The sequence below is a fragment of the Trachypithecus francoisi genome, unplaced genomic scaffold, assembly GCF_009764315.1.
Source record: "Trachypithecus francoisi isolate TF-2019V2 unplaced genomic scaffold, Tfra_2.0 Lachesis_group3, whole genome shotgun sequence".
Classification (NCBI taxonomy): domain Eukaryota; kingdom Metazoa; phylum Chordata; class Mammalia; order Primates; family Cercopithecidae; genus Trachypithecus; species Trachypithecus francoisi.
In genome coordinates this window covers 111,826,656-111,850,359 of record NW_022681468.1, presented here as the reverse complement: position 1 = coordinate 111,850,359, position 23,704 = coordinate 111,826,656, and the positions used below count along the sequence as shown (strand labels likewise).

Below are 23,704 nucleotides of genomic sequence, written 5' to 3'. Positions count from 1 at the left end.
GTAAGCCTTCTGTGGTCACCAGTGAGCAAGCACAGCCCCCAAGGGGTGCAGGTCTGAATCCTCACGTCCCTGCCTCACCCCCACTTGCCACAAACCAAAAATGCTGTGGTTTTCCTGTCAGAGAGATTTTAAAATTTTTTTTTCATGGTCTCTCTTCCTCTGAACTCAGAGAGAATGACGACATTGCTGAGGATATTGGTGGGAGACAGACAGCCAGGCCCTGTTCCTGTCAGATGTCCCCTGATGCTGGCTCACTGTGGGCATAGCCTCAGCACAGGGAGGCGAGACGGCTACTCCTCTCAGCCGGTGGGCAGGCAGCAGGGACACAGTGGGGACAGAGCAGGAAACACACTGGAAATCTGGACTGTATATGAGCACAGAATTTCAGACTGAGCTTCCTGAGAGCCGAGTCAAAAAGGGCAATGGAATGAGTTACACATGAAGGCACTGGTGACAGATGGCAGGAGATAGAGGCCTGTGCAGGACCCTATCCTTGACATGCAATGGAGATGCAGTAGAGGCACTCAGGGAGATCTTGACAGTTTCCCTGCGCAGACGGCGGGGAGGAAGCGGGAATTTCATGGGGCAGAGAATGACTTTGTGCGGCCCCCAGATCCTCCACAATATCAGAGCTCAAGGCTGTTCACTTTGGGAGTTCTGGGGCAAAGCTGGGCTCCTCCTCTCATCCACAGAGCTGAGGCTGCCTCCTTGAAATTTTGTCTGGGGCCAAGAAAGGGAGGAGTGTTCTGGGCCTTGTTGTGTGAGCTGAACTAGGGTGGCCTGATGGTTCCAGCAATGGGGACAGGGTACCTGGGGCAGGAAGGCCTGCAGCCCAGGTGACAGCAAGAGGGGGCCTGGAGGGGCCAGAGCCTGCCTGCCCAGGTGCCCCAGACAGAGGCAGCACCAGCATCTATACAGCCCCCAAGGCCTAGCCAGGTCATGGGGGCAAAAGTTCAAGGTGAGCACAGACCGTCACTGTCAAGACTGTCCCAGGGGTGGGACAGAGGCTGAATGTCCACCTGGCAGTGCTGTGCATTCAGGCAGGCTCCCAGCTTTCAGGTGGGGGCTGGGAAAAGGGCCAGCAGCTGCCAGAACCTGCGATTCCTTACAGCACCCTGCAGACTGAGACCATGGACCAGGGTGGCCCACAGGTGGGTTTGGGGTTGAGAAAGTCTAGATTATGAGCCTGGGGACAATGAGGAGGAGAGCCGGAGAGCCAGGCATTGCCCCTGTCCTCAAGGGCTCATGGTTCAACAAGGTGACAGACATCCACTGGGTCAGTCCAAAGTGACATCAGTGCTCAGAAAGGACAGGAGAGGGTGCCAGGCAAAGATGCTGCAATGGAGATGGGCACATGCAAAGGCCCTGAGGCAAGACGGAGCCTGGCACCTGGAAGGAATAGGGGGAGGGGCAGAGAGCAGGGCTGACAGTTGGGGGTGGAAGTGGTAGGGCAGGGGCTGCAGCGGTGGTAGCAGCTAGCGTGGGACAGGCATGAGATTTAGGAGATGAAATAGAAGGTGGCGGCAAGGAAGGGAGAGGACAGAGCCCGGGGTGACTCCTGGATTTCTGGTGTGTATAACTGGTGGACAGCAGTGTCTTTGCTGAGAGGGGAGCCCTGGAAGAGGAGAGGTTTGCAGGACAGGTGCTGAGTCCAGTTTTGGACATGCTGAATTTGAGGTATCTGTCAGATGTGAGACCCAAAAGGTGAGGGCCGGGCAGTGGATGTGCAGGCCCTGAGCTCTGGGAGGGGTCTGGGCATGCTGTGGTCATGAAGGAGGTGCGGCTGGAGGGTGGTGTGCATGAGGGCTGGGTTGGGGGTGGGGGGACCACGCTGTGACTGGAGGCCTCTAGCTGAAAGAGGGGGACTGAGCTGAGAGGTGAACTGACAGGAAGCAGAGGGATTGGAGGTGTCACTGCTGGTGAGGAGTCAGAGGAGAGTCCTGAGTCCCACAAGGGAAGGTGGGATCACCACACAGCCACCCCTCTCCTTCTTCCTCTCCCTGGGTTCTGCCTCTTACTGTAGGGTGGCCACGAGTGCAGCTTCTTCACTCCTGTGACCCTTGGCTTCTCATCTGTGAAATGGGATAAATAAAGGCACCTGTGCCGGCAGAGTTGCGAGGAGGTCTCGTCACTCAGGCCAGCAGTTCTGACGTCTGGATGGGCATCAACAGCCTTGGGGCTGGGTCCCAACCGGAAGCCTCAGCCTCAGGAGGTCGGGGAGGAGCCTGAGAATCTGTATTTCTAACAGGCTCCGCAGATGCTGATGCTGCTGGTCTGTGGACCTCACTTTGGGATCCACCAGTTTAGAGCAAGGGGCCTGGCCCCCACAGATCTCCCCCAGACCTGGATCCCCACGCTCCTGCCAGGCTGCTGTTCCTCCTTGGCCTCTGCTTCCCCAGGTGTCTACTGAGAGGAGAAGTCACCTGAGAAGCCTGCCTGGTGCGCTGCCAGCGCCACCCAGGGGCTGTCCGGTGGGCGTCATGAGGTCATGTGGCCGCCAGGGAGCAGCCGAGCTGCTCCACAGAGAGGCTGCAGGGAGAATCAGATAAAATACTGGATGCCCAGGTGAATGTGAATTTCAGATAAACAACAAATACTTTAAAAATAAAAGTACGTTTTAAATACTACAAGGAGCATACTATACTCAAAAAGTGCTCGTTCATCTGAGATTCACATTGCACTCGGTGTCCTGTCTTTATGTGTTCATTCTGGCAGCCCCCGCCCATCATTCCCTGCCTCCTATATGCGGTGCTGGGCCCTCCCCTCCCTCCCTCCCTGGCAGACAGTGCCCACCTCTCACCTCCTGCGCCCTGCCCTGCTGGCCTCTCCCACGGCCATCCAACCTCCTCCAAACATCCCCTGGGCCACCTACTGAGAGCCCATCTGAACACTGTCCCCTCCCCTGCAGCCTCACCCTGGGGCCATTTGGTACTTGCAGAGGAGGAGAGAGTGCTGTGAGTGTGGGAGAGGAGTTCAGGGGAGGGAGACAGAGTTCTGAAGACAATCCCCTCTTCTCTAAGAATGCAGCCAGGAGCACAGATGGTGGGGGAGGGGGGCATCGGTACCTCCTTCTGCCACATTGCAGGGGGTTGATCGCTTTAATTTGCAGAGAACTTTGCGTTCCGGAAATCAGTATGGGGCCCCAGTGGATGGTCACCATCTGGCTAAAGGGTCCCTTGGTTCTAGAGTGACCCAGGGTCTTCCCACCAAAATAAAAGTCCTCCCCCTCACCCCCAGCCGGGGACGGCCTGGACTTCAGGTTCCCGCTGTGCTCTCCTCCTCCTGACCTGGACCCGTCTGTTTTGCAGCTCCCTGAGGGCCTCCTTTGACTCCTTGAAACAGCGTAAGTCCCCCACCCTGGGGCAATGGGATCTTTTGGGGCTGGTGGAGGGTTTGGGGGGACAGAAGATGAGGTGTTGGGGCTAGGGCTGGGTTGGCCCAGACAGGGGCGAGTTGTGGGTGGCTGAGGCCCATCAGATCTGACACTGGGGACCAGTATCCATGCTCTGCCCCCAAGAAATGGAGAATGTGGGCAGCTCACACATCCAACTGGCCCTGACCCTGCGCGAGGAGCTGCGGAGTCTCGAGGAGTTCCGTGAGAGGCAGAAGGAGCAGAGGAAGAAGGTGAGGCAGGTGTAGGAGGCAGGGGAGCTGCTCCCCCATTGCCAGCCTCTCAGCTGCTGTAGGGGTGGGGGGCTGACCCTCCTGGTAGAGTCAGTGGAGGGTGGCAGGGGGTGGTGGTGGGACAGTACCCCAAGCTTTGGGGCTTGAGGGTAATCTGAAGTGGGTGGGGAGGGCAGAGGCCTGGCCACTGGCACCAAGGCCAACTCTCAGTCCCAGAGCCCCGTGGAGGGTCCTTTCCGCCGAGCTGCCTCACACCTAGGAGGATCCTACTACGGAAGACTCTAGAGGGTCTGTAGCAACTTGGTGGTGTCCAGAGGAGGCAGTCTAAGTTGTGAGGGTCACTGGAAACTGGTCTTGAGTCCAAGGATCGGGGCTGATTGTCCTGGAAAAAGGCAGACTTGCAGCCAGTCACCCCACAGGACTGCCAAGGCTGAGGGGTCAGACACAGACGGGTGGGAGAGTTGTGTGGCATTGCTTAGCATCCAAAGGTACTTCTCACCCGTATGTAGGGCATGGCCATCCCGAGACAGAGTGACTGCATGAAAGTGAGGTCCCCATCATGGGAGCTGTGTAAGCAGAGGCTGGCAGATGCTTGTCAGGGAGGCTGCAGGGCTGGGGTTGGGGATGGGTTCCCTGGAGGGCAGGCAGGACGCAGGCTGGCCTGGAGGCTGGGCTTGGGCCTGTGAGGATGGGGGCTCAGCCTCTCAGGGCCTTAGTGATGAGGGTGGTGCCCTGCATAGGCTGGGAGGGCAGCACACAGACCTGCTTCTTGCTTGGAGAGGAAGGATCATTGTAAAGTGGCCAAAGAAATGAAAATGAAGACACAACTGAGCCTTCAAGGGAAGGAAGCTGTATCTGAGGCTGGGGCCAGGCTGGGCCTGGGTGTCCTGGCCATACCAATTCCCATCTCTGTGCCTCAGTTTCCCTCTCACAGGATGGGACCCATATGTCTACCTCCCAAGTACTGAGAGCTCAGCCCAAGCCATGCTCCCCTCAGTCTCCATAGACAGGGCTTCAGCTCTGCTTAGCGGTTCTGCTGGCAGAAATGTTGCGTGGCTGCCTGCGCCACCTGCTCGTCTGCCAGCTGGGTTTTCAGGATTCTAAATGTGGGTTTCTGAGCAGACAGTGGGTCCCCAGAAGCCAGCCCAGGCTTGAGGTGCTGCAGCAGACACCCTCTCTGAGTTGGGACCTGCCCACAGAGCCTGCAGAGAGCCTGCCAGGACGGAGGGACTCCAGCCCTGCTATTTTGAGCCATCCTGTGGCCAGAGGAGCTGCACTGGCTGCAAAGGATGTTTTGGACAGAGCACTCCTTCCCCAGATGGCCAGGGCCCCGCAGGCAGAGTGCTGTCTTGTGGAGCGTGCCATGTGTGTCTGAGCCTCTCTGTGTGTGTGCCACAGAGCAAGGACACACGCACACAGGAGTGTACACACATGCCCACGCTCCCCTGCATATGCCTGTGAGCATGTGTCCTTGTCCAGCCCTGCTTGGGTGTTTTAGGGTGTGTGTGTGTGTGTGTGAGTGCCTGTGACTCGCTGGTCTCCTAGTTGGCACAGAACCTCTCCCCTGAGACCCCAGGCACAAACTGGCTCAGTTCTCCTCCCACCTCATAACCCAGTCGCTGTCCCGCCTGTTTTGCCTTCTGTATCAGAGCAGGAAGCCTGGGAGGTGAGGGGAGGCTTCGCCCCAGACCTTGGCACAGGGGCCCAGTAGCCACTGTGCTCGCATGTGGCCTGAGGTTGTGTGTGGGTGACTGTGGGAGTACTTATGAGTGGCATCTGTGGGTGTGCACAGGGATGCCTGTGATCATGCGTGTGCACAGCTAGGGATGGGGCCAGTGTACCTCCGAGTTAATGTGGAGCTCTGCATGTATGTGTGTGGCATAGTGTGCACACATGTGTGAGCAACTATGATGCCTGCAGAGGTTCTGGGATGCAGGATGAACGACTATGTGTGCACATGTGTGGGGCTGGGAACTCCCCAGCTGGAGATGAAGCTCTGGCCAAGGTCTGCAGCGAGGACCTCAGGGCACACCCATGCCCTGGGCTTGTCTTCCATTGTGAGGGTCACTGTGAAGCAGCAGGCTCTGGGGGAGGGAGGGCAGCCTGTCACTCCCTCTCCAGAGCCAGGAGAGGTGCTGCGCCTCATCCCAGGGACACCCCGTCCTCTTGGCCTAGGGGAGCCTCCCGAGGCCGCGGCCCTCGGCTCAGAACCTCGTGTCCCCTGCAGTATGAGGCCGTCATGGACCGGGTCCAGAAGAGCAAGCTGTCACTCTACAAGAAGGCCATGGAGGTGAGCGCCAGGGCCTGGGGCCGCGGCCTTCCCTCGAGGAGCTGAGAAGGGCTTAGGGTGCGATCCTGGGCTGTGGCCCCAGGCAGGGCATTTGGAACAGGCTGGCCTCGGCGTTGGTCCTGCAGGGCGCACCAACCTACCGGGTGCTTGGGCCTGCGCTGGGCGCCATGGTCCCGTGGGGATGGGCCCGGGCCCTTCCCTTGGGGGCTCGTGAATGAAGGGCAGATGAAGTCGGCTGGGGACTCTAAGGGTGGAGTGAGGAGGGACTCCTGAGCTGGATCCTGCGAGACGCTGGGCAGTAAGGGAGAGGGGCTCCTAAGAGGGCGCGGCGTGGCGAGGGGCGTGGCGAGGGGCGTGCCCTCGCCGAGGAGCACAGCCCAGGAGGCGGGGCCCGGGACAGGCCGCGCTGTCCTCAGTGGGGAGGGCCTGGGAGCAGGACTGCCAGTACCCCCACGCCTTCTCTATCTCCTTCCGGACCCCCAGATCCCTGTCCCTGGTGAGGATGCCCCCACTCCACCCACAACCCACGCCAGGGAAAAAGGGAGGCTGGGCTCAGGGAGCCTCACTCCCGGGGGACACAGAGCAGGGCTGTGCAGCCCCCAAGTCACGCCCCTCCACACTCCCAGTCCAAGAAGACTTACGAGCAGAAGTGCCGGGACGCGGACGACGCCGAGCAGGCCTTCGAGCGCATTAGCGCCAATGGCCACCAGAAGCAGGTGGAGAAGGTGCGCTGGGCTGCTGGGCGGTGTGGGTTGCCCAGGGCTGGGGGCAGTGGAGGAGGCACGGAAGGGGTGCCGTAGACACCCCCAGGCAAAGGTCTGCATGTGGGACACGCTAGCTGCTCAGCCCTCTCTGACCCCCAGTCTTCTCATCTGTGAAATGGGTTTCCTATAGAGAACCTCAGGGCATGGGCAGGCAGGTCAGCTGGATCCCCTTTGCCACCATCAGGTGGCACTCAGGAACCCATTCCTCAGAGCAGGCCCACTGAGGCCCACGGGGCGATGAGAGCAGACGCCAACCCTCACACAACCTTGGAGAAGGGCTCAATAGGCCCATGTCACAGAGAGGAAACTGAGGCTCACAGTAAGTGACTTGTCTAAGGTCTCAGAGCCAGGAAGCTGCAGAGAAGGGACCCCCAACTCAGGTGGTCTAGAGCCCATGCTCCTGAGGCTGTGACCCCTAGGCCAGAGTGGGGTTATCAGAACTCCCAGAGCCCAGGAAACACATCACCCATTGCACAGACAGGAAGCCTGAGGCCCAGAGAGGGAAATGGCCCAAGGATGAGCTGGGGGCAGTCAGTCAGGGGCCAGAGCCCAAGTCCCAGCCAGGGGGCTCAGCGGTAGTTGCATCTCTCCTGTGGGTTGTGGTCCCACTCTTCACAGGCATCCTTCTGGGCTCAGTTCCTGTCTTCATTCCCTTTCCATGGAGCTAGCCTGTGGTCCGCTGTGAGGGGAGGTTGCTAGTGGATGATGGCATCTGCCCACAGTTGGCTCCTGAACTCCCCCGCAGGGTGGCTGGGGAAGGTGTGACACTCACTTCAGGGCTGCCCGGGTGGGCCCGGGCTCCTGGGGCAGGGTCTCAACACTGCTTCCCCTCTGTTTCCTCAGAGTCAGAACAAAGCCAAGCAGTGTAAGGACTCAGCCGCTGAGGCAGGTATGTGGGCCCTGGCTGCCCCATCCGACCAGGGCAGAGGCCTGGGTGGTACTCCCCACACACACCTCCTCACCCTGGTACACACACACTCCCACCTGGCTGCACAGTCATGGGCGCGGTGCTCTCATTCCAGATACGTGCAGTCAAAGTAAACGCTGTGCTCCCCCATTCGCCGGCCATTCTTGGCACTTCATGTGTTCAGTCCTCACAACTGCCCTCCGAGGTGGCTGCTGTTATTATTCCCTTTCTTAACAGATGAGGAAACAGAGGCACTAAAAGGTCCAGTACTTGCCCCAGGTTACAGCCAATAAGTGGTGGGGACTGCATTTGAACCCAGGCCATCGGGCTTCAGAGCCCAGGACTTGCATGGCACAGCCCCAGAAGACAGGGCCACTATCTATGACATGCATGTGCGCACACACACTTTCAAGCTCGGGCACACGCATGTGTGCACATAGCCTTCTCTGGACCTCTGTCCTTCACTTGATGCCCGAATCCTATCAACACCCTTGTCTCTGCTGGTGCCCCACCCACCAGACACTGCGCCCACCCTCCTCTCTTCCCCTGGGAAGGCCTCTCCCTTGTGCTCTGTCTCCTATCAGGACCCAGCTACTCTCTTGGCTGGGGGACAGGTGACCTCCAGAGATCTGGGCACAGAAGTTGTGACCCAAGCCTGTGGGACTCCACCCCTCCTCCAGCACCCTCTGAGCTGCCCTCTCTGAACCTCAGTTTCCCCTCTGGAAAGTGAAGTGGGGTGCCCAGAGATGGCCACACACCAATACTCTGGACTTGCGTATATGAGGCTCCACTGCAGCCCTCAGGCAGCTCAGAGCACAGTTGGGGAGCAGAAGCAGTACCAGCGTGGGTGGCCCTGACAGGCATTCAGATGAGGCTCCACCAGCTGCTAGGACAGGTCTCACAGGGGAGGCGGGGCTCCCAGGGGGGAGGAGGCCTCCAGGATGGGACCCAGCAGGAGCCAGGGCTGGAGGAACTCGTGTCAGGGCCCTCCCTGAGGCTGCCTGCGCTTGCAGAGCGGGTATACAGGCAGAGCATCACGCAGCTGGAGAAGGTCCGCGCTGAGTGGGAGCAGGAACACCGGACCACCTGTGAGGTGAGTGGCCCACGTGGAGCCTCACTTTCCCCAGCCGGGAAGTGGAAGACACCCATCCCTGCTCCAGCTGCTTCAAGAGGCCCAAACGAGGCAGTGGGGGAAGGTACCCGTTACTCAGTCTCCTGCTCACAGGCCTGTGCCGGGACCTGGCCCTGGTGCTTGTCACCTGACCTTGAGTCCCGGGCCCCTTCGTTGCAAGCAGGCATTATTTCACCGTTTTTGTTGAAGCCAAAACTGAGACTTGGACAAAACCCACAGCCTCTCTGGGCGCTGTCGATGGACAGGGCCTGGGGAATAGGGCTCAGGACTCCTGTCTGAGGCTCCTCTCACTACCCCTCTGCCTCAGTGTGGTGCGGCCTGAAGGGAGGCTGGGGCAGGGACCCCCTGGGCAGTTCCACCTCCCTCCCTGCAGCCTCAGGGCTGGCCCAGAGTCGGGATGGGGACCCCAGGGCACTCTCCTTTGGATCGGGCTTCCAGCAGAGAGGACTGGCCTGGTCAGCTCCAGCTGAGGGGTGAACGGGGCCCAGCCTGGCTAGGCCCTGCAGCCCCTCCTCATGGTTCACCTCCCTCCCACTGCCCCTAGGCCTTTCAGCTGCAAGAGTTTGACCGGCTGACCATTCTCCGCAATGCCCTGTGGGTGCACAGCAACCAGCTCTCCATGCAGTGTGTCAAGGATGATGAGGTGGGGACTGAGGGCCTTGGTGGGGTAAGGGAGGGCAGCCTCTAGGCGGCAAAGTGCCCAGGTCCATCTGAACCAGTCAACAAGCACCTGGTCCTTTGTGGTCCAAGCTTGGCCCCAGGGGTCTCAGGCCTCAGCAGCTCAGCCTTTGCCCCCAGAACCCCAGGACAGGAGCTCAGTACCACAGGGCCAAGGCTTCTCTGCCTGGAAGATGGTGACTCCATGGTTCCCCTGCCATCTGATTCCTCCTCATGCCTCAGAGCCACAGAGCACCTGCTCCCTCTGCCGGGGATGGGAGGGGAGGCGGACATAGCTCTCAGAGGTTGGCGGAAGCTGGAGGACCCTGGCGGCTCTGCTCTAGGCCCGGTGCTTGCAGGAGCCGAGGTGCAGTCCTTCCTCTGCTTCCCACATCTCCAGGGTGCCCTGGTTCCCCTTACTGAGCCCAACCTGCTGGGTGGGTCCTCCCCAGCAGAGAGGGGCCCCCGCCAGGGGCCCTGAGCTCTGTTGATACAGCCCAGTGCACGGCTCTCCCGGGCAGCCCTGGCCTCCTTGCCTGCTGTGTTTCCTGCCTGACCCTCCTGTCCAGGGCTGTGGGGATTGATTTTCTTGTTGTTTTTGCCCAAGTGACTTGAGCCCCCTGCTGCCTCCTCGCCTCCTCGAGGTGGAAGTGTGAGCTCTGGATCCACTCTCACTAGCCCCAAGACCTGGCTGTGCTGCATGCTCGCTCTGTGACCTTGAGCAAGTCACTCTCCTCTGAGTTTCCTCATCTATCCAATGGGGAAAAGTGGGGGTCTACCTCAGAGGACAGGTGTGAGTTAAGTCCCTTGCACAGGGCCTTGCGCATAGAAGGTGTTCAGGAAACAAGAAGCTGTCAGCCAGGACTGTGACCCCTCAGGATCAAAGACCCTGAGCTGCGCACAATGTCCTGTGAGGAGGCCAGTGGGTGGGAGCCGCTGGCCAGAGTTCAGTCCCACAAAGGGGCAGAGTGGGCATCGGGCTGCAGCCTCTGCTCTTTCCTGCTCCAGCTCTACGAGGAAGTGCGGCTGACGCTGGAAGGCTGCAGCATAGATGCTGACATCGACGGCTTCATCCAGGCCAAGAGCACGGGCACTGAGCCCCCGGGTGAGGACTGGCCTGTGGACAGCACAGCCTCTGGGTGCACTGAGCCCCTGGGAAGGCCTGGCCCTGAGCCTCAAGTGCCAGGACAGGGCTGGGGTAGCTTATAGCTCCCTTTCAGGCAGAGAAGCCCTAGCCAGACCCAAGGGGTTGTGGGGGGTTGGGTCCCAGGCCTGCAGCCTCCTCTCAGGCAAAGCTAAGGGCATGATAGCACTCAGAGGAAGAGGTGGGGATGGGGATTGAGGTGAGGAGCTCCCACGGCCCCCACTCCCCTCCTGTTTGGTTCCGCTGGATCACGGGTCCAGAATATTAGGTCTTGGTGGTACCTACAGTGGGGGAGCAAGACAGGCACCTCCCTAGGCACCAGGGTGGGCCAGGGCCAGATGGGGAACACAGGGCCCCAGCTGAGTCTCTGGCAGGGCCAGAATGGGGTGTTGGGGACTGCCCTGGGCCTCACAGCTTGCTGTCTGCAGCTCCAGTGCCCTACCAGAACTACTATGATCGGGAGGTCACTCCACTGGCCAGCAGCCCCGGCGTACAGCCATCCTGCGGCATGATAAAGAGGTGAGGCCCCGACAGACGGAGTGACTGCCTGAGGCTGGGCCAGGAAGTGGGTCGAGCCCCTCCTCTGCACCTGGCCCTTCCTCGTTCACTGAGCACCTACTATGTATCTGTATCTGGTGCCCAGTTAGGTGCTGGGTACCCTGTGGAGACAAGATAGGCTCAGTTCAGCCTATGGAGCCCTCAGCCCAAGGGACCCAGACACTAAGTGAATAATCACATCTCAATTATTCAGCAGGGGATGTACTCCGAGCTCTGGGGAGGCCCCTATGCTGGCTTCCTTGTCCCTGGGGCCTCGTGTGAGCCTGGTGCCCTGTCAGGCTGCAGTGGCAACGCTGTCTGGCTGGAGCAGGTCTAGGGCATCTGGAGAATTCTCCAGGCTTCTCCAGGGTCCCTTCCCCGGCCTGGCTGCAGTCAAGTGCGAAGGTCCTGGTGCTGGGCCTCAATGTGTGACCTGGGCAAGTCATTTGCACTCTCTAAGGCCAGGGCCCTGAGTGTTGGGGTCAGATTCAGAACCTAAGGACTCTCCTGGTTCAGGCCTTGAGTGACAATGGTGACAGCCCATTGGGAGCACTATAGCTGGCTCAGGGAGCCCTCGTAGCCAGGCCTTTGAGGGAGGCCATGTGCCCTGTCTATGAGCATCCACAAGGGTCTGTGGGTTTCACGTGGCGCCTGTGCCCCCACTGCCATGCTGCCACTCCTCTCTCCAGCCAACCTTCAACCAAGAGGGCCCTGCCTCTGGGAGGTAGTGGACTAGGGGGAGGGGCTGATGCAGTTCCTGGCCCTTCGCAAGGACCGGCTCATTCCAGGGCCTCAGGAGCCCCTGGACCTTCCTACTTCTGGGAGGCAGAGGCTCGTGGGAACCACCGAGAGGGGTACACATACACACCCCTTTGAGAATCTTGTGAAAGCAGTGGCCCCAGGGCGCAGCACATCCACAGCCTCACATGCTACAAAAGCTTGTGAGACTCAGGCTTCCCTGCACCTGGTGAGGACCTGGATACCAGCAAAGGTGGTCATTTAAGCAACTGGACAAAAGAGCTCACCTGAGGCAGTGTCAGGAAGGGGCAGAAAGGGGTGGCCCCAGAGAGGATTAGAGAGAGAGAGAGAGAGATGTCCTGTAGGGCGGAGGGAGGCCTGGCTGCTGGAGGGGGCTGGTTAGGCCTCTGGATGGGGCAGCTAGAAGCCAGGCAGGGCTGGGAAGAGGTGGGGGTCAGTGACTGAGAGTCAGAAGTGTAGACAGTCTGGGAAAAAGAGGTGTGGGGCAGGCAGCACAATGGCTCAGCAAGCCTTGCACACCTTTTCCCCTGCTCTGGCCGCTTCCTCCTCCCGTCCCCAGCCCTGCTGGCTCTCACCCTGTCCTTTGCTGCCTGGGGCGCTGGTGCGTGTCTGCCCGCCTCTGTTGGTGTCAGGCCCTCCCATGTGCTGGGTCCACGCATGTCCACCCTGCACATGCGTGTGCACTCCTAGGGCCTTGGCCCTCGGCCCCTCATGTGGGAAAGGTCCCCCACATGCCACCTTGAATTGCAGGGCTGCCTCCCACAGGCCCCTGAGTCATGGCTCAGCCCCTCACCTGCATTCAAGGTCCCTCAGGGTCTGGTCCAGTCCCTATTTCAGTCCTGTCCCTCCCACACCCAAATTGGTCTGGTCCACTCCACAAACCCCACCTGTGCTGTGCCTCCTCCCCTGCACCTGGGTGCTCCCTCTCCTGGTCACCCGCAGCTCTCCTAGGAAAGCTTCACTCACCTTTGAAGACTCAGCCCCACCCCACCAAGAAGGTTTCTGGCCTTGGAGGCAGTGTCAGCCTCTACTTGTAGAGCCCTCACTACTGCTCACTTCAGGGGGTGCCCCCAGCATCTGCCTCTTCTGTTTTATTTTCCTTTGTTCAGTAAACCTTCACAATCCCAGCTCAGTCCAGGCCTAAGCCTGGCACAGGGGCAGGGGTAAAGTAGCCCAGCGCTGTCCCAGAACTCCTGTTCACAGGGTGGCTGAGCTGGCCTGATCACTGTGGGCCCGCAGGGAGGAGGGCTGGCTCGGCCCAGGCAGCGGAGGCCTCAGTAGGGCACGTAAGCCAGGCTTTGTGTGGCAGTGCACCCCCACCCCCACTGGCCGGGGAAGCTGCTAGGGCAAGCTAAAGCAGGGGTCTGGAGGGTGAGGACTGGGTGTCTTCCCACGAGGCCTCAACATGGAGGTCCTACAACCCCCGAAAGGGCCATGGGAGTCTTCCCATGAAGCTGCAGCTTTGGGGGTTCTAGGATCCCCCAAAAGGGCCCTGCAGGGAGCAGGTGCTGATATGGCCTGCAGAGGGCGCCAGTGGAGGGCCTAGCTGGGGAAGGAGGAGCCACCGGGACCACCTTCTGGGGGCCCTCCTGCCTGAGGGGTACCTCATAAATCACATCCATGCCAGGAGGCTAGGGGCAGGTCTAGCCCTGGCAGAGCGTGTGCAGCTCTGAGACTTCTCCCTGTCTAAATCCCCCTCCCGGTGGGACCCTGAGTGTGTGGAGCGGGGGCACTCACCGTCTTTCCTCCTCATCCCCAGGTTCTCTGGACTGCTGCACGGAAGTCCCAAGACCACTTCGTTGGCAGCTTCTGCTGGTAAAGGGGGTCAGGAGGGGACCCCCAAACACACTGATCCCGGGGGGAAGGAGAGGTCTCCCACATGGCACAGATGGGGCCACGGAGGCCCCTCAAGGGGAAGGGTGTGTCCCCCAACAGCAAGTATGGAGAGCGGATGGAAGAGGCAGGGCCCAGCATGGAGAAACCCCATTCTAGCAGAATCTCCAGGGCCAGTGTCCCCAGAAAGGGGAGGGGTCCACGCTTCACCCTGCTCTCAGCCTCTACAGAGACCCTGACCCCCACCCCCGAGCGGAATGAGGGTGTCTACGCAGCCATCGCAGTGCAGGAGATGCAGGGAAACCCAGCCTCGCCAGCCCAGGAGTACCGGGCGCTCTACGACTATACAGCGCAGGTGAGGCCTCCACACCCTAAACCCACCTGTGCCACCTCTCCTGCACCTGAGAGCTCCCTCCCCCATTCAGTGCATCGCATCCTCATTCTCCTGGTGGTTTCACTCATCTTCGAGCATCCTCTCCTACTCAGGAGGGCACGTGTGCCCAAGAGTATGTCCACACTAGCAAGGGCACTTGGGAGTGTGCTCGGGTATGAGCTCTGAGAACGGCACCCCAGGGCTTAGGGGGCCTCAGCGCACATGTACTGACTGGAAGCTGGTGTGCAGCAGGCCTGTGTCTGCCAGGGCTGTACACAGCACACATGTGGGGCACATGGGCCTGTGCCATCCACACAGGCTGGGCACTGCGTGGTACACATGTGCGGGGAGCTGGCAGAGCCTGGGGTTGCCTTCAGGTCATAGCTTGAGGGCCAGGCTCTGCGCCTTTGGGTCAGGGCCCTGTCCTCCGTGGCCATGGGTGTGGAAAACTGTGGCCAGAATGAGTCTTGCAATCGTGCCAGGATTGATTTTCTGATGTGCATAGGGTGAGGATGTACCAAGGCAGCCACAGGGCAGCTATAAGAGAGGGTGCACTCTGCTCCCTGCTTGAGGGGAGGGGTGCATACCCAGACCTCACATCCACTGGACTGAGGCCAAGCATCCCCCATGGCCAGGCAGGCTGGGTGTGGGCTCCAATGACGAGGCCAGGGCTCGGGGAGGTAGGGAAGCCAGGCCAGGAGAGTGACGGGGTACTTGGATGGCAGTTGCTACCTGGGGCTGGGGAGTGGACCAGACCAATTTGGGTGTGGGAGGGACAGGACTGAAATAGGGACTGGACCAGACCCTGAGGGACCTTGAATGCAGGTGAGGGGCTGAGCCATGACTCAGGGGCCTGTGGGAGGCAGCCCTGCAATTCAAGGTGGCATGTGGGGGACCTTTCCCACATGAGGGGCCGAGGGCCAAGGCCCTAGGAGTGCACACGCATGTGCAGGGTGGACATGCGTGGACCCAGCACATGGGAGGGCCTGACACCAACAGAGGCGGGCAGACACGCACCAGCGCCCCAGGCAGCAAAGGACAGGGTGAGAGCCAGCAGGGGCTGGGGACGGGAGGAGGAAGCGGCCAGAGCAGGGGAAAAGGTGTGCAAGGCTTGCTGAGCCATTGTGCTGCCTGCCCCACACCCCACACAGCTGGGGAGGCTGTGTTAGGTAAGCTTGGGCATGTGTCCTGGGCTTGGGGTGTGATGCATACCCCTGGCCCCTGACATGCTCCAGTCACTGCGTCTCCAGAGTGGGAGAGGGGAATTACGGGTGGGGAAGAAACCCAGGTTGGGGGAGGCCTATGATGACAAACTGGGGTGGATGGGAAGCCAGGTCCCTTGGGTTACCCCCATCCTGTGTCTCCATGGGGCTGCCCCAGCAGGCACGGACACAGCTCAGCATGCTGCATTTACTGCTGGGTGGGGGAACACCAGGCCACGCCCCTCCCCGCAGGCCCTTCCAGCGTCATGCGCTTTCAATCTCTTGGCCAGAACCCGGATGAGCTGGACCTCTCCGCGGGAGACATCCTGGAGGTGATCCTGGAAGGGGAGGATGGCTGGTGGACCGTGGAGAGGAATGGGCAGCGTGGCTTCGTCCCTGGTTCCTACTTGGAGAAGCTTTGAGGAAGGGCCAGAAGCCCCCTCGGACCTGCCCTGCCAGTGGAGCCAGCAGTGCTCCCAGCACTGCCCATGCCTTGCTGGGGCCCAGAACCAAGCGTCCCCAGCCGTGAGAGGGAGCCTGTCTCCCAGAGAATAAAGGAGTGCGTTCTGTTCTCCTTGGTGTGCTGGGGTCTTTCTCTCCTTCTCCTGCTCCAGTGTCCGAGTGCTCAGTTCAGAGGAGGCAAAGGAACAAGGGAAGGAGCCTGAACGGCGGAGCTCCCCAACTCAGCCAAGGCTTCAGCTATAGTTGGAGAAGAGGCTTGGCCCCAGTTACTAGGAGCTCCCAGACCACCAGGGAGACACATTCACACCTAGACAGAGGATACAGGGTTGCAGGAGGATGTGGCAGGGGCAAGAATGGGTTCAGCAGGGCTGCAATGGGGAGAGCAGGCGTCTTGAGGACGGAGGGTTGAGCAGGTCCACAGCCGGGCAGCAGCGGCCAGAGCAGGGCAAGTGCGTGGACAAAGGTGAGGTTGGGGGTACATCCAGGAATATTCTGAGGACTCAGTCTGTAAACAGGAAGCTAGCGATGGATCTGTTGGAGAGGCCATGGTGGGAGCCGAGGAAGGAAGGCTTGTGGCTTGTGGGTGCCAAGTGGGGCCTGGGGAAGCCACTGCTGTCCGTGACACTCCTGTCAACATGGCAAACCCGGCCGAGCAGGGCTCCAGAGCCCAGGCAGAGAGGGGCACAGAGGGGGCTGTTCTTGACGGCCTTCAGTCCTTTTCTCGTTTTGGTCCCAGGAACATAACTTCCACCACTAGCCAAGCCCTGCTCCAACCATGATAGGCTTCATCCATGCCAAAGACATTTGGGATGGGGAGTAGGGGAGAGGGCCCCTGGCCCTCAGTCTTGGGAGTGGCCAAGTCGGCCCACCCCACACCCACCTGGGATCACCACCCCGCCTCGGAGCCAGGCAGGTGCAGGACTGTAAGGGGTGGGAGGGGGACACAGTGGTCCTCCTCTGCTGGGACCACGCTGAAGAGCTGCTGCAGGGTACTGTTGTTACCTGCGGACTGTCTTTGGATTGCGAACTGCTCGGCCTCTCCTCAGCCATACCCTTTGGGGACTGCTCTCCACGGACACAGCTCTGTGCCAGGCCTAGGGAGGGCCGGATTTGCCCTCAAATCAGAGGAGCAAAGCCTCAGTCTGCTCCATGCAAGGAACTCTTGACCCAGTAAGGGGACCACACGGCCCAGAAAGTTTAAGAACTCTACAGGAAATGTCCCAGTGCGCAGAGATGTCACCAAGATTTCTGGGAAGAGGTGGCCCTGAACACGCAAAGGAGATGGGGGGACTCCTTTCTGCTCCTTCCTGCCTCTGGTAGCTCCACCATGACGAGAGGGAGAGGGAGGGGGAGGGGGAGGGGAGTGAGGTCACCCCTGGAACTCCCCAGGACTGAGGACTAGATGAGACTCTCTTGGCACCTCCTGCATGCCTGCCCCGCCACCTCTGGGGAATGGGCATCCCAGTGGGCTTCAACATCTCTAGTGACAGGGAGCTCATCACGCCCTGCAGAAGCCCAGGGTGGACCTGTGGCTTCCCCACCAGTCCTGGCTCTGCCAGGCTGGCAGCCAGCTGGCATACAGAGGCTCTCCCATGTGCCTCTGTCAGATGCCACCATGGCAGAAATGAGGCTTTTCACCAAGCTCTGCTCTAAGAAGAGGGCAAGGGGGGCTCGCAGAAGGGGACTGCTCTGGTGTTTCACACGAATGCCCATCTTTATACCCTGATCTTTACTTGAGCAAAAAATTGGGTTCAGTTAAGCAAGCATGAGACATGGTGAAGGCGGGGGAGGGAAAGCGCCCTTGGGTTGCCACCTTAGGTGCGTGGGCACCTCTCAAGTCTGCAGTGTAGTGAGAGGGCTGTTCTCCCACCAAAGTGTTATTCGTGCTGGGACCAAGCAGACATGCAAAGGTACAGGCAGCCCCCAGGCTGCAGGTGCGGGATCCTGGAAGCTGGGCTCCGGAGCTGGTGACAGGCTAGCTGTCTGCTGAGTGTCACCTATCACTGCTTCCCACCAGAGGGTGTGTGGCAGGCAGGGTGGGAAAAGGATTTGGTTCTCTGAAAAAATTCAGTGATGCTTAAATCCTTCCTGAAATGTCATTTTCCCTCCTAAAGCCATCCTGCGAAAGCTGACCAAATGCCCACTCCTGCTCTCATACATCCAAGGTTTCCCAATAGAGATGTTTGAAGAGAAAAATGTCATCTGGTGCTTGGTCTCATACTCTCCTGAAGGAGAGAGAAGTCCGTGAATAAAGCCTTGGATATGAAAATGCTTGCCTGGGCCAAAAACATTGCCCAGGACACATGTCTGAAGCCCCACCAGGTCCAGCTGGGTCCCAGACCTGTCAGGTGGTCCAAGTAATTCAACCAGGATATCCTGATGACTTCTCTGTGACCTGCACTGCACCTAATGATGGGGGCGTGGTGCTAAGATAAAGAGGGCCCTCAAAGCGCTCACTGAGCCCAGGAGGACAGACAGGCACCCACTAGGTCCTGAGATGTGAGGCAGTGAGCAGGGTGAGTGGGCCCCGGGGGCTGGTGCAGGCCATCCAGCAGACGGGAGGGTGGCTTGTCTGGGAAGCGGTGACTGGGCTGGGGAACAATTCTGGAACAGGGAGCAGATGAACTGGACTTGGTAACTTATGGGATGAGAGACAGGTGAGAAGAGAGGAAAGCGAGGAGGTGAGGAGTGACTTCAGAGCCGAGACTTGAAGATGGACTTCTCCCCAGGTGGAGGAGCTGGAGGGGAGTGGTGCGGGAACAAAGCCTGGGCAAGGGCTGGGAGAGGCAGGACAGCCGCGTAGGCTTACCACTGGGTCGGGCAGGGAAGGGAAAGGAAAGAGTAGAAAGTTAGGTATCAATACTTTATTTATTCCTTGAAGATGCCTTGTCATCTTGATTGAACATTCCATACCACTGCAAAGACTTTTTTACAAACCTTTGGCCTAGATATTTATCATCATCTCTGACAGGTGCTGCAGTGTCTGTGGGCCCCGGAGGATGATGGGTAACAAGTGTTAGATAACAGAGCCTGTTCTCCAGTCATTCAGGTGGCTAGAGAATAGAACTGAAAGCAACTCTTGGGTCACAATTTATGCCAGGGGGAGAATGTCCACAAATGAATCCAAGTCAGATTCACTGCCTCTGCAGCTTTCTCCATTCTCCCTTCATCCCAGTTGGTTCAGCTGCTGGGAACCAACTGCATGGATGGATGGCCTTACCAGCAGAGATGGTGCCAGATAAAGAGGGAGTTAGCGTGTAATTGGGTGTATAAATAACGGCAGCCTCTTCCTGACAGAGGGCCACTCAAAGACAGCACGAAGCAGGAGGACAAACATGGTCTCTGAATCAGAACATCAGGGCCTGAATCCAGGCTCACACTTTACTGGGTGGTCTTAGGCAAGTCACAATTTCTCTGGGCCTGTTTCAGCATCAGTAAGATGGGTGCAATATGCCCCTATGCAAATTGCTATCCCCTAAGGTTCAAATTAGACAATGGTTAGGTGTGACTTACCAGCAAGGGATACCACTTTGAAGGAAAAGGCCCACAACCTCTGAATCTCAGCTACACTCAGCAGCAGCTTTGAGCTTGGCATAGACACCCTCACTCAGCATGCCCTCTGGGCCAGCTGCGGTTATGTCAGTGAGTCCTTTCCCGTCGTGACGAAAAGAAGCAACTCACATTTGGCCAAACTGGAAGCACGCGCCACTGGTGTGCAACACCTAATTCCAACTGCTCTCTCACCGCCTTTCCTAGGCCAAGGAACCTCAGCATAAGGGTCACCTGCTTGCCTTGGTCTGGCCGTACCCGAGTGTCTGCCTATTTCTCCATCCTGGCATTTGAGCCATCACAAGCCCAGGACAAGGTAACACCAGCAAGTGGGCTCGCTGTCCTTAGCACCCTCATGGGGTTATCAAACTGTGCTCAGTAGAGCCCTCTTAGGGGCCAACGGGAGGAGAAAGGGGGCTCCCACTCCAGTTCGAGCTCTACTTGGAGAATTTACATACTGCACGAGCAGTGGGTCTCAATCCAGCTAGCTGCTCAATGGAGTCACCTGAGCAGCTTTTCAAATGCTGATGTTTCAGTCCCACCTCAGACAAACTGAAACCAAATCCCTGCAAACTGAGCTTGCGCATAAATATTTGAAACATTCTCCTGGTGATTCTGATATGCAGCCAGAGCTGAGAAACCCCTGGCTAACAGGATATTCAGCTAAACATTTTAAAAAGTTTGAAAAACATTTATGGCACCATAGTGACTTATCTCAGATGATAGTGCCCACTACCTATCAGATGGTGGGGATGACAAACATCAGCAAGCAGGCCGGGCGTGGTGGCTCACACCTGTAATCCCAGCACTTGGGGAGGCCGAGGTGGGTGGATCACGAGGTCAGGAGTTTGAGACCAGCCTGGCCAACAGGGTGAAACCCCGTCTCTACTAAAAATACAAAAATTAGCCAGGCATGGTGGCGCACGCCTGTAATCCCAGCTACGTGGGAGGCTGAGACAGGAGAACTGCTTGAACCCAGGAGGCGGAGGTTGCAGTGAGCCACGATCGTGCCACTGCACTCCAGCCTGGATGACAGGGCAAGACTGTCTCAGGAAAAAAACAAAAAAGATCAGCAAGTCTCTTTTCTACCCTGTAATTTCTACATCTGTCTTACTTTCTTCATTGGATAAACTCAGGAGAGCAGGATTTATGTATGACTCCCCCACAACCAGCAATGCAGCAGCACCATTCAAAAAAGTATTCAGTAGATAGGAGGTTTCTGCCAGGTCACTGTGTTACACCCTCAGGAGAGCTCACAGACCTTACAGGCACTGCAATAGAAAGCCAAGTGCAACACACAAGTTATTTTTAAGAACTGCAAGGATGCACCCAAAAAGCAGGTGCTGTTACACACGAACACCAACCAACTAGGAAATAACTCAGGAAAACCACTGCATTCACAATACCTACAGACATTAAGCTTCAGAGAAAAGTTTCCTAAGTAAACTCTGTTAAGATCTGAAAGAAAAAAACCCATTAACCAATCAAACCGGGCAGAGGACAGTAACAAAATTCAGAAGATACAAATGGCTGAAACACTTTTAAAAGCATCCTGGCCCTAGCTAACAGTCAAATAAACACATATTTTCATTTCTCAGACTGGAAGAAAAGATGAAAACTGATCATACAAAAAGTGTTGACAAGGGTGTAAAGAAATGCACATTTCATACACTGCTGGTGGCAGCAGAAACTGATATAATCTTTCTGGAGAGCAACCAGATGTATCCATGAAAATGTTTCAACATGACTTTTTTTTTTTTTTTCCGAGAGAGAGTCTTGCTCTGTCGCACAGGCTGGAGTGCAGCGGCATGATCACGGTTCACTGCCAACCTCTGCCTCCTGGGTTCACGCCATTCTCCCACCTCAGTCTCCCAAGTAGCTAGGACTACAGGTGCACATCACCATGCTCTGCTAATAGAGATGGGTTTCACCATGTTGGCCAGGCTGGTTTTGAACTCCTGACCTCAAGTGATCCACCTGCCTCGACCTCCCAAAGTGCTAGGATTACAGGCGTGAGCCACCGCGCCCAGCCAAACGTGACTTTCGATCCAGAGTAAATCCAACTATGAAGCATCTACCCTTGGAGTTCATGTAAAAATACATGACACAGGGTGATGAATGTGCTTTGAAACTAGATACAGGCAGCGGTTCCACAGCATGGTGCATGTACTCAAGGCCACTTGTTTACTCTAAAATCGTTAATTTTATGCCATGTGAATTTCATCTCAATAAAAACTGTTTTAATTTTAAAAACTGTAAATGACTGCAGTGTGTGTATAGAGATGGTCACTGTGGCAAGTAGTGGAGGCATTGGAGGCAGCCTGCAGGCCTGCCCTTTATACACCTTGGTTAATCATGGTACTAATGTACTCACACAGCTAACACAACGGAATGACAAATTCTACAGTCCGACATGGAAAAAGCACCAGACTATGTTGGCAAGACAGAAAGAGGACCTTGTAGGATAAAATTCCTATTAGCAAAAAGCAAAAACCAAAACCGACCACCAAAGCCTGTTTTTGTGTACGTAGAGTCTGCAAACACACATGCCATTGCTGAACTTGCTTCCCTGTGGGTACTTTGTTCTTTATAGATGTCTGCATTGTTTACATTTTTAAAGCACCAATTACTTTTGTTTTAAAAAAAATACAATTAAAAAAGGCAGTCAGACAAGCCCTGTCAATCTACAGGACAAAAAGCAAAGACACCCCAGTTGCAATAAGCGCACCTAGTGCCAAGGACCAGGGCTCCCGGGAGAAACACTGATCCAGGGCTGGCGCCCAGGGGCCCAGAACATCTTGTTAGATGAGAAATTAGGGGAGTGCTTCCAAAAATGCTGGGATATAGGAGGAACTCAAAGGGGCTCTCACTGGCCAAGTCTGTAACTATCTGAGGAACACTTCTCCTGCCCCTAAAGGTCAATGATGAAGTAGACTGTTGAAAAAATGGGAATCCATAGTGGATGTATGAAAACAAGTGAAGGAGAAGGGAGGGATGACCGGCAAATGAAGAAGGAGTGCTGAGGACTGCAGAAACGTCGCTTGGCAATCATCATCAAGATTGAATCAGGCCAGAATCAGCAACATTTGCTGAAGTTGAGTGGGGAGGCGGGGATTCTGATGAGGAACAGGGTATGTACATGGAGACAGTGTGTCTCCAGAGATTTCTTATTAGTTGAAAAGAAAAAAACAGTAACTATGCTATGGAGAAAGTGGATACACCTCGGCCAGGTGTGCCAGGTATTCATTTATTGCCTCTTAGCTCCGAACTCCCCTGACCTTGCCCTTCCTTGTCACACTGAAGAGGGGACGCTGCAAACTCCTTTATCCTTTGCCAGCCTGACCCACAGTGGGCTCTGAAGGGGCCCACAAGGCTAGAGGAGGAAGATGGCCTTTTTCTTCTGTCTCCTTTGGTCCGGCATGGGTCCCAGCAGCATTCCCCACCGTGGCAGCTCTCTGCTTCCATGGCTTGGCGGGGGGCACCTCCAGTGAGCTGATTCTGCAGCACGGGACAGGCAGCATATCCCAGGCAACCACAGCCACCCCTCGGAGGTCTCTCCCCCTTGGGGAATCTCCTCTGAGTTTCCAAGTTCCTTCTCTGTGTTTTCTTCCCTTAGCCCTAAGGGTGACAGCTGTTCTCTGCTAAGCTGCTTTAGAGCTTTTTTATCCCTTTTAGTAGTTAACTACCTTCTACACAGTTAATTATTTATATTAAAATCTTCCTGTTCACATTTCCTCCTTCTTGGACTAGATGATCAAAACGAACATCCCCACTGAGGGGCAGATGGGCACTGTGTGCCTTAAGATGGGATGCCCTGAGAGGCATCCCACGTGACGCAGGTAGTGGTTCAGCCACCTGGAATGCAAAACCAAATCTAATCACGAGGAAATCGCAGACCAACACAGATAAGCAGCAACACCTAAAACGAACTGTATCCTTACAAACTGTTCCTATCATCAGAGACAAAGCTATGGAAATGATCCAGATTAAAGAAGACCAAGGAGACATGACAACTCAGTTGATTACCTGATCCAGACCGGATCCAGCACCGCAGAGGGAAAGGTGCTATAGAGGACACAATGCGGCCAATGGGAATATGAGTGGTGAGGTGTTCTATCAGTGTTAGATGGATGGGATTTGACAACTGTACTGCAGTCGTCAGAGAGTATCTTCTTCTTGGTAAGTACTCACTGAGGTATTAGGGTTTTGCAAAAGGCCATGATGGGTGTGGAGGCAGCAGGAGGAAGGGAGAGGAAGAGACAGGGGTTTGAGGTGAGGGAGAGAGAATGCACACACATTTGAGAACACACATGACAGACAGAATGAGACAAAATGTTAATAGGTGTATCTGGGCAAAGGATATTTGAGCCTCACGTGTACAGTTCTTATTCTTGCAACTTTTCTGTAGGTTTGAAATCATTTCCAAGTAAAATTAACTTTTTTAAAAGAGGCAATACGATATAGCAGTGGT

General features: G+C 57.0%; 1 protein-coding gene across 5 annotated transcripts in view; it reads left to right on the top strand.

The window, feature by feature from the left end:
- PSTPIP1 (proline-serine-threonine phosphatase interacting protein 1) overlaps positions 1-15,795 on the top strand; it is a 42,714-nt gene extending 26,919 nt beyond the window's left edge. For 2 of the 5 annotated variants that reach the window (XM_033189300.1, XM_033189303.1), the window contains 12 exons: positions 3,309-3,343; positions 3,518-3,624; positions 5,852-5,914; positions 6,541-6,639; positions 7,522-7,567; positions 8,599-8,678; positions 9,262-9,360; positions 10,383-10,479; positions 10,947-11,037; positions 13,574-13,629; positions 13,869-14,002; positions 15,513-15,795. In XM_033189300.1, the coding sequence (XP_033045191.1) occupies positions 3,309-3,343; positions 3,518-3,624; positions 5,852-5,914; positions 6,541-6,639; positions 7,522-7,567; positions 8,599-8,678; positions 9,262-9,360; positions 10,383-10,479; positions 10,947-11,037; positions 13,574-13,629; positions 13,869-14,002; positions 15,513-15,644 (1,039 nt within the window). In that variant the 3' untranslated portion in view covers positions 15,645-15,795. Of the gene's footprint in view, positions 1-1,866; positions 2,566-3,237; positions 3,344-3,517; positions 3,625-5,851; positions 5,915-6,540; positions 6,640-7,521; positions 7,568-8,598; positions 8,679-9,261; positions 9,361-10,382; positions 10,480-10,946; positions 11,038-13,573; positions 13,630-13,868; positions 14,003-15,512 lie in introns of those variants that run through there. The other 3 variants (XM_033189302.1, XM_033189299.1, XM_033189301.1) reach the window with 3 other exon arrangements.
- The last annotated feature ends 7,909 nt before the right edge of the window (positions 15,796-23,704 follow it).